The 14,053-nt window shown below is 33.3% G+C and overlaps 1 protein-coding gene across 1 annotated transcript; it reads left to right on the plus strand.

Annotated features, from left to right (window-relative positions):
• Window positions 1-360: 360 nt before the first annotated feature.
• LOC110450310 (inhibitor of growth protein 5-like) lies at window positions 361-13,538 on the plus strand. Its single transcript, XM_021497771.1, has 7 exons — window positions 361-439; window positions 4,583-4,654; window positions 4,784-4,950; window positions 6,391-6,502; window positions 6,876-6,963; window positions 7,677-7,839; window positions 9,593-13,538. The coding sequence occupies exons 1-7, from the start codon at window positions 403-405 to the stop codon at window positions 9,692-9,694; spliced, it is 741 nt and encodes a 246-aa protein (XP_021353446.1). The 5' UTR covers window positions 361-402; the 3' UTR covers window positions 9,695-13,538.
• The last annotated feature ends 515 nt before the right edge of the window (window positions 13,539-14,053 follow it).

Here is a 14,053-nt window from a genome sequence, read left to right on the forward strand (position 1 = left end):
AAGATCTTTATATTATTTAAGGCAATAACTAAGAAGATAATTGAAAGAAAAAACTTTAGGCAATGAATATGAATCGATTTCTTTTCATTTCTTCTTAGTCGCAATATATAACAACATAATAATAAGTGCTCAACGATAAATGATGACGATTGTCTTCAATTAGGCCAAATATTTTCTATTGCTATTGTTGTGATTGTAAAAAATAGTGAAAGAATTAGAAAAATTGTAAATGAATAACGATATGTTAATGGTTATCATAAATTTTCTATTTTGACACTAACCCCCGGCCAATCTATATCACAAAGAAGATTGTGATCAATACCTTCTGATTCGCGTTCGTTTCAAGCGTTTGAGAGAATGAGCGATTATATCACGTGACACATGTAAAACAAATCTACCGAGATGGCGACTGCTATGTATCTGGAACATTACTTGGATAGTAAGTGTGCTACTCAACAAACCGAATGAATTTACGATGTGGAGATGTCAATTATTGGATACAGTTTTTAATATTCAACACCTCAAGATCATTGATTTGTACAGTTCAATGTCTTTAATTTAATTAAGTGACACACTTCCCGCCTCCGCACTTGACCGCCTTTCTTCATTCGTAAAATGCGCGGTTAGCATAATTAGACGGTTTTCTAATCAAGCGTGTTAATTATGTAGATTTTGAATCGATGTTTGCTAAAATTCCTCATGTGTAATTTCAAAGTCGTCGATGGAATTTGTCCATTTAAATTATGTTCGTTTTCAGTCATGAATAAAAGCCTCTCCGTCTCATTTTGACAGATCATGGAGGTAACTTTGACAGATTACATAAACCTGGTCAAAGGAGATGACATCTCTGCATGTGAATGCAAAAACAATGATAATGATAATATCCTGTCAATTTTTATTTAATACCTAAAAATTGTACGTCACAAAGTGTGACAGGGTTCTTCACGTTGTTTTTCATTCATAAGATGAAAGATGAATTTTAAATAACATATTGCAGCAGCCCAAGTTTCCTCTGGCCCTAACACCAACCTTAGACATTTTGACATATTAATGCCAGGTGTGAGGCCAGAGGGTACTCCTATATGAAAACGTGGAATTCCCTGAACTCTTAGGTATCGGAGAGTTAAAAGGTGCTGACAACAAAAATCTACTGTGATGCAACACATACCTCAAATACATATATAGATAAATGGATTGTTTATTGATCCAAATCAGCTCTTACCAGCAGCTGCTAAATTCTGTCAGTAGAGTCCTCGATTTTCAATCGTTCAAAATTTTCCACCTGAGCGTACGTCATTGATCCAGCCCGAAAACAGAATATAATATGACTCGGGCATTGCCTGGAGAGAGCGAAGCTCGTACATTTGTTTCGATAGTATAGTATAATTTTTGAATCATAACATTACCCATTTTAATACATACAAAATGTACCTGTAATTTTTTTTTTATAAAATACTTGAATCTGTTGCTAGGCAAAATCATTCATTTTGAAAACAGGCATTGCCTGAAACGAATGAAGCATCAAAATGCTTTTTTTTTCAAATCTTGCTTTCTAAATAACATTATTTAAAATATTATCTATTTATTCGTTTTATAGCGATAAAGTAATCAATGTAAAATTAATAATAAGTAAAGAAAAGCATTTGAATGAATTATGGAGTTCAAGAGAAAACGCAAATGCATTTGGTACTGTTGCATTTAATTCCCCCGTCTATGGCCCCAGCGTAATGTTGCGGAAACAGTGAGGCCCAGTAGAGGGACTTGTAGATGTATTGTTTATCAAATATAACTTATTATCTGTTATTATAAAAGTTAAGTATATTGGTGATTAAATTCCGATTTTATTTCTCGACATGATATACTTTGCCTGATCCCTCTAAATCGTGTAAAAAGAGAATCACAATAGCCCAAACATATCCGGATTTCCGTCTTGGTTTGGTAGTTACTATACACTCCCGGTTTGGGTGGAAAGAAGAAAAGACTGAAAATTTGAAAGAAGCTTCAGTTTCTATAATTTTGAATGTCATGAATTTACATAACCACAGAAAAAAAATATCTAATAAAGAGATATTTTTGAGAATGTGTAGCAAATTAAAGCTAAACAGCATTGTAAAAATAGGACCGCGGTAACTCTATACTAGCTACTTCCGTGACGAAGGATTTTGGAAGCATAGTATTTCGACGTTACCATGACTTTAATTGTTCGTACATGTTACCGGAAAAGAGCTTCGCTCTTATTATGCTTGTTTAGAAGATTTCCGGACCGCGTCTTTTTGTTGACTCCCCAAACCAAACAGTGTCGGAGAAAACCACGATTTCACATAGCAGTGCGCTTTGGCCCCACACCAGACATCTATATGTCTGGTGTTAGGGCCAGAGGAAACTGAGGCTAATATTGGAGGTGGACAATTGAAATGAAAATCTTATCTATTTGAGGTTTGCAATTATTTCATCCCCATATCCGTTTCAGTGGATGGTCAGGTGGCCCAGTGGATAACTCGCTCACCTTTAACCAAGGCAGCCAGGGTTGATTCCCCATTCTCCGGTTTCCCCCCACATTTAGACTCCCGCACATTAACACCAGGGCCAACAAGAGTAATTAATGAATAACATAAGTTGTATACCATATTGGTCAATCCAGCTACAGGACATCTACTTCACTTACCCAATTGTTTGGTCGCAGATCATAAAGTAATTTTTCATAATTGTTTTCAAATGAATGAAGTTTATATTTAATTATGAATCCTTTTGAAACATAGACTTTGATGAGGACCTCAATATATTTTCAAAAATTGCATTTGAACTGCAAGAAGATCTAGACTCGCCTTAATCTGAAGTGGACCCCATTAATGACAGTGTCAAAAGTCATATATCACATACATAGTACAATATATAGACTTTCTGTTTTAGATATATATCACATACATAGTACAATATATAGACTTTCTGGTTTAGATATATATTACATACATAGTACAATATATAGACTTTCTGGTTTAGATATATATTACATACATAGTACAATATATAGACTTTCTGGTTTAGATATATATCACATACATAGTACAACATATAGACTTTCTGTTTTAGATATATACCGCATACATAGTACAATATATAGACTTTCTGGTTTAGATATATATCACATACATAGTACAACATATAGACTTTCTGTTTTAGATATATACCGCATACATAGTACAATATATAGACTTTCTGGTTTAGATATATATCACATTCATAGTACAATATATAGACTTTCTGTTTTAGATATATACCGCATACATAGTACAATATATAGACTTTCTGGTTTAGATATATATCACATACATAGTAGAATATATAGACTTTCTGTTTTAGATATATACCGCATACATAGTACAATATATAGACTTTCTGGTTTAGATATATATTACATACATAGTACAATATATAGACTTTCTGGTTTAGATATATATCACATACATAGTACAATATATAGACTTTCTGGTTTAGATATATATTACATACATAGTACAATATATAGACTTTCTGGTTTAGATATATATCACATACATAGTACAACATATAGACTTTCTGTTTTAGATATATACCGCATACATAGTACAATATATAGACTTTCTGGTTTCGATATATATCACATACATAGTACAATATATAGTCTTTCTGTTTTAGATATATATCGCATACATAGTACAATATATAGACTTTCTGGTTTAGATATATATTACATACATAGTACAATATATAGACTTTCTGGTTTAGATATATATCACATACATAGTAGAATATATAGACTTTCTGTTTTAGATATATACCGCATACATAGTACAATATATAGACTTTCTGGTTTAGATATATATCACATACATAGTACAACATATAGACTTTCTGTTTTAGATATATATCGCATACATAGTACAATATATAGACTTTCTGGTTTAGATATATATCACATACATAGTAGAATATATAGACTTTCTGTTTTAGATATATATCGCATACATAGTACAATATATAGACTTTCTGGTTTCGATATATATCACATACATAGTACAATAAAGATCTAGACTCGCCTTAATCTGAAGTGGACCCCATTAATGACAGTGTCAAAAGTCATATATCACATACATAGTACAATATATAGACTTTCTGGTTTAGATATATATTACATACATAGTACAATATATAGACTTTCTGGTTTAGATATATATCACATACATAGTACAACATATAGACTTTCTGTTTTAGATATATACCGCATACATAGTACAATATATAGACTTTCTGGTTTAGATATATATCACATACATAGTACAATATATAGCCTTTCTGTTTTCGATATATATCACATACATAGTACAATATATAGACTTTCTGTTTTAGATGAAAGCAGAAATGGTACTGTATAAACCTTGTGGCTTTATATATTCTTTCAGTTGTTTGAATAATTATATGTAAATACATGTTTTCTGTCTGAAAGAAAAAAATCATGAAGACTTATAATTCTTCTTTATAATGCCATAGTTATATGTCAACAGTTTTTTCTAAAATCTGACATCAATTTTTCCATTTTTTTCAGGTCTTGAGTCCTTACCGACAGAACTGCAAAGAAATTTCAACCTGATGAGAGATCTAGATCAGAGATCACAAGGTAAAATCACAACAGCAAGTCTTTTTGATAAGATGTTTAATACTTTCTATTAATCTATTTACAAGATACATTATGTCTTATAAGGAATTGACTTCTAAAAGCTATATCACTTGCTTTCTTTGTTTTCAGACTTAATGAAGGACATAGACATATTGGCTGATGACTATGTAGTTAACGTTCGTGGCATGACAACGGACAAAAGAACAGAACACCTTGATTCAATCACAAATCTGTATTCCAAGAGTAAAGAGTTTGGAGATGACAAAGTTCAGTTGGCAATGCAGACATATGAAATGGTAAATATGAAAAATATTGTATTGAAGAGTAAAAATAATGTATCATGAAATTAAAATAGGAGGGTAAATTTACTACCTTAAAAAGCAGTTCTCCCCTTGAGAACCAGTTATATTTCGAAGTCAAAATGGCAGTAGCATTGGAAAGTGTTGTTACGTACCTTATAAATAAACACATGAATACAAGTGAAAAGAGGTGGATTCAGATCAGGGCAAGACAAATATTTTCAAATCCACTGGCCCATCAATATCAGGCCAGTGGATCTTAAAATGAACTTGCCCGAAGTAGAAATTTACTGGTCCAAGATTTAAAACCTTTTTTTTTTCAGCAAAAGTATCACTTTATATATTAAATAAAGACTTAATGCATCAAGCAGAATGTCCCAAACTTTTAAAATTATTACAGGACATTCAGGCAGGTAAATTATTGTTTTACAGGACCGGAAAAAAAATACAGCTTCAAAAACATTATATAAAAAAGATGAAAGTTTATTTTGAAACAAAAATGGTCATTAGGTAAATAATTCATCCATCCTGCCTCTTGTAAATGAAAACAGATTTATCCCAACAGACTCTTGGACAACAATCTTTCCTTTTCAGTTTTCATGAAATATTTTAACATTTTCCCCCTCAGTAGCTACAACATTAAAATGAGGATTATTTACTATTAAATTGCAGGTGATAGATTAGATTTACTTTATTTATTTATTGTAATATGTGTGATTGTTGTTTAGTTTTAAATTCCTGAAATCCGAGCCGGGATCTGTCCGCTTATTAGTCACGCCATTGCAACTTTCTTTTTGATAAACAGGGACGTTTTTCAAGCAAAAACGATGTCCCTCAGTTGTTACTAGTACATATTAGTAAGTAAATCCTTAATCTATCTCTCTTACCTTTTTAGCTTAAGTTTCAGTTATTTTCACCAGATTTAAATTATACAAAATCGTCTGAATTGATAGAAAGACCGATGGTAATCTACCGTCAATGTTTTCTTCAAAACGAAGAATGAAGTTTGTTTTTAAGAACTTTTTGTTTGTTTCATAATTGTTTAAGTGTATCTTACCAAACTACAGTCATTAATACATGACTTTTAAACCATTTGATTTTTCAATCCACCACCAAAATATTACTTTCCCGTCGGGCAAGTCTACAGAAATTTTCACTTGCCCTTCAACCAAATTTACTGGCCCCGGGCCATCAGGCTGGGGATATTTCGCGCCCTGCAGATTGATGTAATTCTAATTACTCAGGCGGTAGGTAATAATCTGCTTAAAAAAATTAAGAACATTTATTGATTTTGTGTACACATACTACGGTCATGAATATTTTCACCCACACAATACAAGATTGAGACACCATCATATTTATGTAGCTTCTCTCTCTGCTTTATTTAGAGATGTTAGGGGACTGCTCCAGAATGCAATGCAGAATTGTTTTTCACAGGTTGACAAACATATACGAAGGCTTGACGCAGATTTGGCAAGATTTGAGGCGGACTTAAAAGAAAGAGGATCTTCAAATGTTTCCAATACAGATTCTGATTCTGGAAAGAAATGTAAGTTTTGCAAGCTCTAATAAGTATTTTTTCTTGATAATTTTTGTCCTTATCAATAATTTCATCAAATTATTGATCATTACAAGCAATTTTGTGAGTGAAATATTTTACAGATATTTTTATGCCTTCATCAGAAATGAAATAACATTCTTTTTTGGCAGTAATACAAGATAAGTGTCACCACGTTGTACCTAGTCAATTATAGTATTTTACCTGGTAAGACATTATATAAATGGCTTTCAAAATCAAAATAAACGTATACATAGTATAAAATTCATCTGTCAACTAGATAACTACTAGAATCACCTTGATTTGAACAAGATTTTTCTATCGTTATATGTAGGGATATGAATAATACAACTTCTACTTTCAGCAAATAAAGACAAAGACAAGAAAAGAAAATCTATGAAAGACAAATTTGAAGATGAAATTCCCAGAAAGAAAAAGAAAAAAGGACAATCGTCAGTATTTAGTTTCATTTTGTTGCTAATTTTTGTAAGTGTATTCCGTCTTTGCGTATTGCAGAGTTATCTTCTCTTGGGAGCAGGTATTGATTGTTACGTCACTTGTTTGTGAGAGTAACGTCATCATTTTTTGAGAAAACGACGTAATTTTCTCACACAAACCAATGACGTAACAATCAATACCTGCTCCCAAGAGAAGATAACTCTGCAATACGCAAAGACGGAATATGTTAAAAGGTGATTCAGTGAATTTTAATAGCTGCATCGTTTTGTTTGAACGATGTATTGCAAAACATTCAGCTTAATTATAATAATAAACTCCATGAAAAAATCCTTTGGGGCCTCGTAGGTTATCTTTAGGCTGTATGAACAATATCAAAACTTTTTCATTATTGCATGAACTGTTTTCTACTTTGCCTTCTTTAAATTAAAGCAATCTTTAAAAAAACACATGGTAGTAGTCTCCTGATATAGCTCAGTGTTGAGTTTTCATTCTTACTGGAGAGAGTATTGCTGTGGTAAAGTGTCAGTTGTGAAATGCAGGAAAGGTACTTTTGTGAAATCAGTGTTTTATTTTAATGTGAGGCATTTAGAGGTAATTGTAGCATAACCCTAACAAAATTCTAACTCTCATACTATATCGTGACTTTGGAAGAGAATGTGTTATTGTGTAACTAGGCATCACACAGTCCCATTGTTTATGTTTACAGAGTACCTGAAGAAGAGGAGGCCCAAACACAAGTCACCATAATCCCACTACCTATAACACATCCCTCCGACGTCCTTGACATGCCGGTCGACCCCAATGAACCTACCTACTGTCTCTGTCATCAAGTGTCCTACGGGGAAATGATCGGCTGTGATAATCTTGAGGTACAGTGCCCATGTAATCGAACCTTGGTTGGGAAATGACATCCACTAATGAATTTAGGCAAAAAAAATACGTTGGTTTAGGTACATGGATGAGTAAGTTATTTTTAATTTGTATTAAAAGGGATTTTTTTTACCCATAATAAAGAAGTTATAAAATCCAAGGGAAAATATTTTCTGTCCCAACTTGCTCGGGCGAAGACAATAGTAACAAACTGAAAATAAGTCAAAACAAAAAGACCAAAAATAAACCCCAAAAACTACTCAGCTTTTGTGAATTTACAGACATTTTTAGCTCACCTGGCCCAAAGGGTATGGTCCCCCCTGGGGGCAGGGGGGCGTGGCCAAATAGGGGTAAAATAGGTAAATCTTTAAAAAATCTTCTTCTCAACCAATAAAAGGATTTGGACCAAATTTGTCCTAGAGCATCTTTGGTCAAATGAGCCTCAAGTTTGTATAAACGGAGGGTGTGGACCCTCTGGGGGCAGAGGAGTGGAGCCCAATAGGGGATTTACACCAAACAGGGTCTGAAGCATGATTAGGGGGGGAAAAACCTAAATTTGTTTAATTTGTATAAAAAGGTGCATGTGAGGCCCAACAGGGGAAATGGAGGAAAATTTGGAGGTCCAGTCCAGACAAATTCCTGGGGGCTACCTTGGTTTTCTTGGTGTCTTACCCACCAAAACAGATTTACATGTAGTTCTTCTTTCAACTTTGTTTCTTGTACTACTTTGATAAACCTGTATGGTACTCAACAGGTTTTAAATTGAAAATAAAATACCAGGTGAGCTACTAAGGCCCGGGCCTCTTGTCTAGTTTTATGATATGTTGTAAAACCCTTGCAAAGGATAAAAAATATACAGCTTTCAAATTAATAAGGGTATGTCTGATACGGTTTGGCCACATCTCTAGCACACACGCAGGCATACACACCTAGGGAGATATTAGCCAGGTGGCATAGGACTAGTTTTAAGCACCCGCGCAGGCAGCTCCTGCAAATTATTCAAAATTGTATTGATTAATGTATATGCTAATTGTATTAATTGTATATCTATGTACTGTAAAGTGCTTTAGAGTGGCTTATGTTAGCGAGATAAGGCGCTATATCAAATGATGTATATTAATTAATAAAAGCTGATCAGTCATATTAATGTGATAGGAGTTCACACAGTAGAAAATTGTTACAAATGATAGGTATGTCAAACAGATAATGTGGTAATGTAAAACCAGTAGAAAAGGAAGAGACAATTTATAAATTGTTGTACTGGATGATGGAGATTGATTTTGGTTTCATCAATGTCCCTTTAGTCTTTTCAAAAATCTTAAAGTATTTTTTGTCAAAGAAAAAATGCAATTCTGCAGAGGATCTCACAGTCATCACTTTGTGAACAGTTGAACGGTCATGCATGTTATGATTTGGGGAGGGGAGAGGGCAAAGAACTGCCTATATTTTCGTGTTGTTGAGTGATTCCACCACCAAATTTTTCAAGAAAAGTTTCTGGAATAAAAGATGCTTTTTGACATCAAAAGTAAACTCAAAACACCTGTCAGAGTAGCCATTCATGTTTTTATTTTTTTAAGTAAATAGAGCTCAAGATATAGACCTTTTTTTTCAAGTTAGGCTGTTGAAAATGGCACAGAACAGTTTAACTTACAAAACAACATGGCATATAGTATCAGATTCTGCAAACCAGTTGATGATCTGACAATACGAACATCTGTAATTTTTGAATATTTCTATGTTTATTTATTCCAGTGCCCAATTGAATGGTTCCACTTTGCCTGTGTTGGTTTAAAGACGAAACCAAAAGGCAAGTGGTTCTGCCCGCGTTGTACAGAAGAGCGGAAGAAGAAATGACCGACGTTGGTGTTATAGGATTCTCTAATACAGGTCTCTCCTACGAATGATGGCACCGTGACTTGTTGAACACGACCAGGGGGTGATCCCCCAGAACATTATCACCATTCACCTTGGTTAGATTCATCATGTTCTGCTCATCTCTCGAATGTGTTTTTCAAACATGTTGAGATTTGGCAAACAAAGAAGAAAACATCACCCTACATCATATCTCGCACCTTCCCCTACCATCATACACCATCATCCAGTGGTGTGCTATAGTGAGAAGTCCCATTGGGGGTGAAAGAGCTGGAGACAATTAGGTGTCATTGTACCACATATACTGTCAAATCCCAGCTATAGCTTATCCCTAGAAACTCATATTATAACTTGTAATACAAGTATAATGCATGTTTTGGAAATCTTGTTCTCATTTCAAGCCGGTTCCAGCAAAAGTATCTTGCTATTCTTCAATTTTGAGCTGGCTTGTTTGTTTGTTTTTAATGTGACATTATAGCATGTGAACATTCAAACAGATGTTCTCTTCAAGTGAACAACCTATTTCAAAATTTAGTAAGAACACTGATGACCAAAACCATTTTACTGGTTCCTAGTTCACATTATCAACAAGTATACACATTTACTGATAATTGATAAGTAGATATTTTTATAAATTTTAGCATTTATATTTATCATTACTGACCTTATAATATTACAGGAAATTCTCTAAAATATGGTCTCTACACAAAAACAAAATGACAATGTGTATGCTATTTGTTTGTCAAGTTAAAATAGTTCAAGTTTTAAAATATTTTTAATGCATATATTCATTTAAAACATACTCTGTTTAAATTGAACTCACAGACAGTATTGTGTTTAATTTGAATACAATATGTTTGCAGTTTTTGAAGTGATATCTATCTGGTTAATTTTCACCATATTCGTCTTCTCAAAATATAAATTCCTTTTAAGAGAAAAAACTGTGTAAAAGATGTTAAGTATAATTTGAGTAATGCATCACCTGTTTAGTATAATCCTCCCATCATCCCATCACCTTCACATAACTAATACCATAGGACCACCATCTACTTCATTGTTATACATTATTCCGTCATGCCATAGGACCACTATCTACTTGTTATAAGGTTTTCACCATTCAGTACTGGGCTCATTGTTGTGGACAAGTATTATTATTTAAGAAGGTAATAATTATACATTTATACATTGAAGCAATCACATTTGTAATATCCATGTTATTAAATTTTGAAATTAGGAAAAATGAACAGCGTTGTGATGGAGCTTGGTCAAGACCTTGGGACAAAGCAATACATTAATTTACAGGTACATTCAACACAATTTGTCCTGTTTGGATGCCGACGTGAATTTGGTTTGTAATTTCTACAGAACTGATTATAGAAAGGGGCTGTATCAGTTCCTTTTATAATGGTTCACTGGTAAATCTAGATAGGTGCTTTAGAATAGTAGTTTAGTTTTTTTCCTATTTTAGATATAACAAGTTGCCCTTAATTAATGATATTAAGCACTTATAATCTAGATCGAAGTGAAATTGGAAATAGACTGAGACTCTTCCCTCAATTGTTTTTAATGCATCAGAATTGGCTGTATGGTGTTGGTGAATATTGTTGTGTTTGAATAATTGTTATTTGTTGCAATGTTAGATTGTAGATTTACAGCCTTGCCTACAGCCATTCTGTCATCAAAGTTTTTACTCCAATGGTATTGATAGTTGAGACGATTGTAAAGAGTTTTTTGTCCGGATCCTCGTACCACTGCCAATAAGGACAGCAGTACATTGGTAACTTTTACAGCATCACTTTAGCTTGGATAGGTCCTCGTACCACTGCCAATAAGGACAGCTGTACATTGGTAACTTTTACAGCATCACTTTAGTTTGGATAGGTCATCTCCGAAAAAGAAAGAAACATTCCTTGCAAAGCTTTTATGAAAATATAATGCAGTTGATATAAAGAAACATGAATCACTGAGTTATAAAAAACAACGAGGCCAGATCAAGGAGCTGCCTTGTCAGGGATAATACCCTGCCTAGTCACATTATTATAGCCCAAACGAAATTGAGGAGAGGTAACTGGTCTGGATGTAAAAAATAATTCTGTACAATTTCTAGTGTTTTGTCTGCACTTAGAGCAGTGGGACAGGGATCCTTAAAATCTTGTTCGCTATTAACGACATAGTGGATACCATGTTTATTTTATTTCTTTGATACTCTACAATTACACAGATAAGTGTAATGTTAGCTGCACAGTTCACCCACATGATAGTTCAGTTCATATGTCAGTGCCAATACATGTGTAAAGATGTACAGATAATTGTAGAACTAGATTTATTTGATACTGATTAAATCAGTGATTTTATTTAATATTTAAATCTTTTTATTCCAATCATATTATGTTAATATGTAACACATTTAAATCTGACTGAGTTGGCTCTTTCAGTTCTATAAAGGTTCAAGTTGAACTTAAGACCTAAAGTATTAAATGTATGTCACACCGGTGTTGGGTCTGCATGAAAAAGAAGCACGTTTTCTTTTTAAAAAATATCTTTTCTTTTTCGCTTATATTGTAGTTCTTTATAAACTCAACATATCCCAATGAAAGTCCTCAATAATATTGCACTTTTCTCAAACTGGTGTTATTACCTCTATACAGTTATGCCTACATGGTTTCATATTTAATGCAGCTTAAGATAATAGAAATCAATATACTGTATACTTCGTTATATTGCGGGGGAATCATTTTTTGCCTTATTTGCGTTAACTAAAGATTGCGCAAATTTAAATATGCAGCAAATATCAAGACCCTGAATGATAAGTCTCCGTGAAAATATATACAGATGCAAAAGAAAAAACCTATTGCCAAATAATAAAGAAGATAAAACCACTTGATTTTGTGTTTTACTCTATAAAATAAATCCTATCACCCTAATACAAAAGTACCCTAATAAGTGCAATACTTTAACTTGGCCATGTTGTGCAAAATTTAATTCCCACAATTAGTTTTATTAGGGACAACCCCTAAATATTAGCCCTGTGAAATTAAACACAGTAGAATTTCCTTGAGAGAGTAATTCATTGCCACAGAAAGTAAAAGTTTATAAATCAAAGTTAACTTTTTCACTCTTTGTACATAAGGTAGTTTCACGGTCATGAAGTATGCGTTTGAATCTCATTAAATTGTGATTACATGTCATTTCCATATTGTGGAGCTCAGTTTGGTTTGGTTCTCCTGTCCTTGGTGTGAATGTTATTAGTATTTGATGGCACTTTATCATTTAAATCTCATAAGGATTGTTCCTCGTCTACATCTCCTTATCTTGTGTGACTCTTCATTAAAAAAAAATGTTTCAAAATCAACAGGAGTATTTATAGAATGGTTTGACTCTATCATAACTGTTCAACTCTGATTTTCTAATTAAGCTGTCACTCAAAGAGTGCAGTGTAGACTAAGCCTAGGAAGTTACCGACTTCACCTACTCGACCACAATCCATGTGCATTCAATTTGTTGGTACTTGTAAGTAACAACCTGTATTAGTCCCAGTATGTGTAAAGATGATACTCTCCACATTTTATAAGCATATTAAGCAGAGAAGTGCTATCTCTTTAAAACACTTGTTACGGGAAAATGGCTAATAAATTAAGTAAGTTTAGTTATTAAAATTGCAATTACACTTCAGGTGATTGCAATTGTTGCCTAGGAATCATGCTGTTACAGTTGAAGTGTTCTTATTTAGGAAATGTCTTGTTTTATTTGAAAATAATATCAAGCATTCATACCATTTTTAAAAGGACACACAAATGTTATAAAAATAATAAATGCCATTCTAACCTACATTTGTGTTGCTGATGTATTCACTGTAAAAGGCTCTTCCTCTCCAGTAAGTGCTCCAAAAGTATTGGAAAGTATTGACACTCTACATTCTAGTAATCTAGTAAGCACCTCTCTCCCATCCTATTCTAGTTAAATGCTCTCATTTATGAGATGTGCCAACAATTCATTAAATACGATAACAATTCAGAAAAATGACATTGTCTTCTGCCATTCGACAGTTTAGTTTGTCATATGTTCACTTTAGTTTTCACCTTATATTACTATTCTTTGATGCAAATTTATATGTCCTAGATTATTCTTACACATTTCAAGGTAGGAAGATTAGGCAAAAAATATTGTAATATGTATATACAGGGAAGTTATTGAGATTAAGATGCTGTAGATATTGGTCCACAGCTACAGCCTGTGTGTGCTGTAGATATTGGTCTAAAGCTGCAGCCCACGTGTGCTGTAGATATTGGTCCACAGCCACAGCCTGTGTGTGCTGTAGATATTGGTCTACAGCTACAGCCT

This window comes from Mizuhopecten yessoensis, unplaced genomic scaffold (assembly GCF_002113885.1).
Source record: "Mizuhopecten yessoensis strain PY_sf001 unplaced genomic scaffold, ASM211388v2 scaffold5151, whole genome shotgun sequence".
Classification (NCBI taxonomy): domain Eukaryota; kingdom Metazoa; phylum Mollusca; class Bivalvia; order Pectinida; family Pectinidae; genus Mizuhopecten; species Mizuhopecten yessoensis.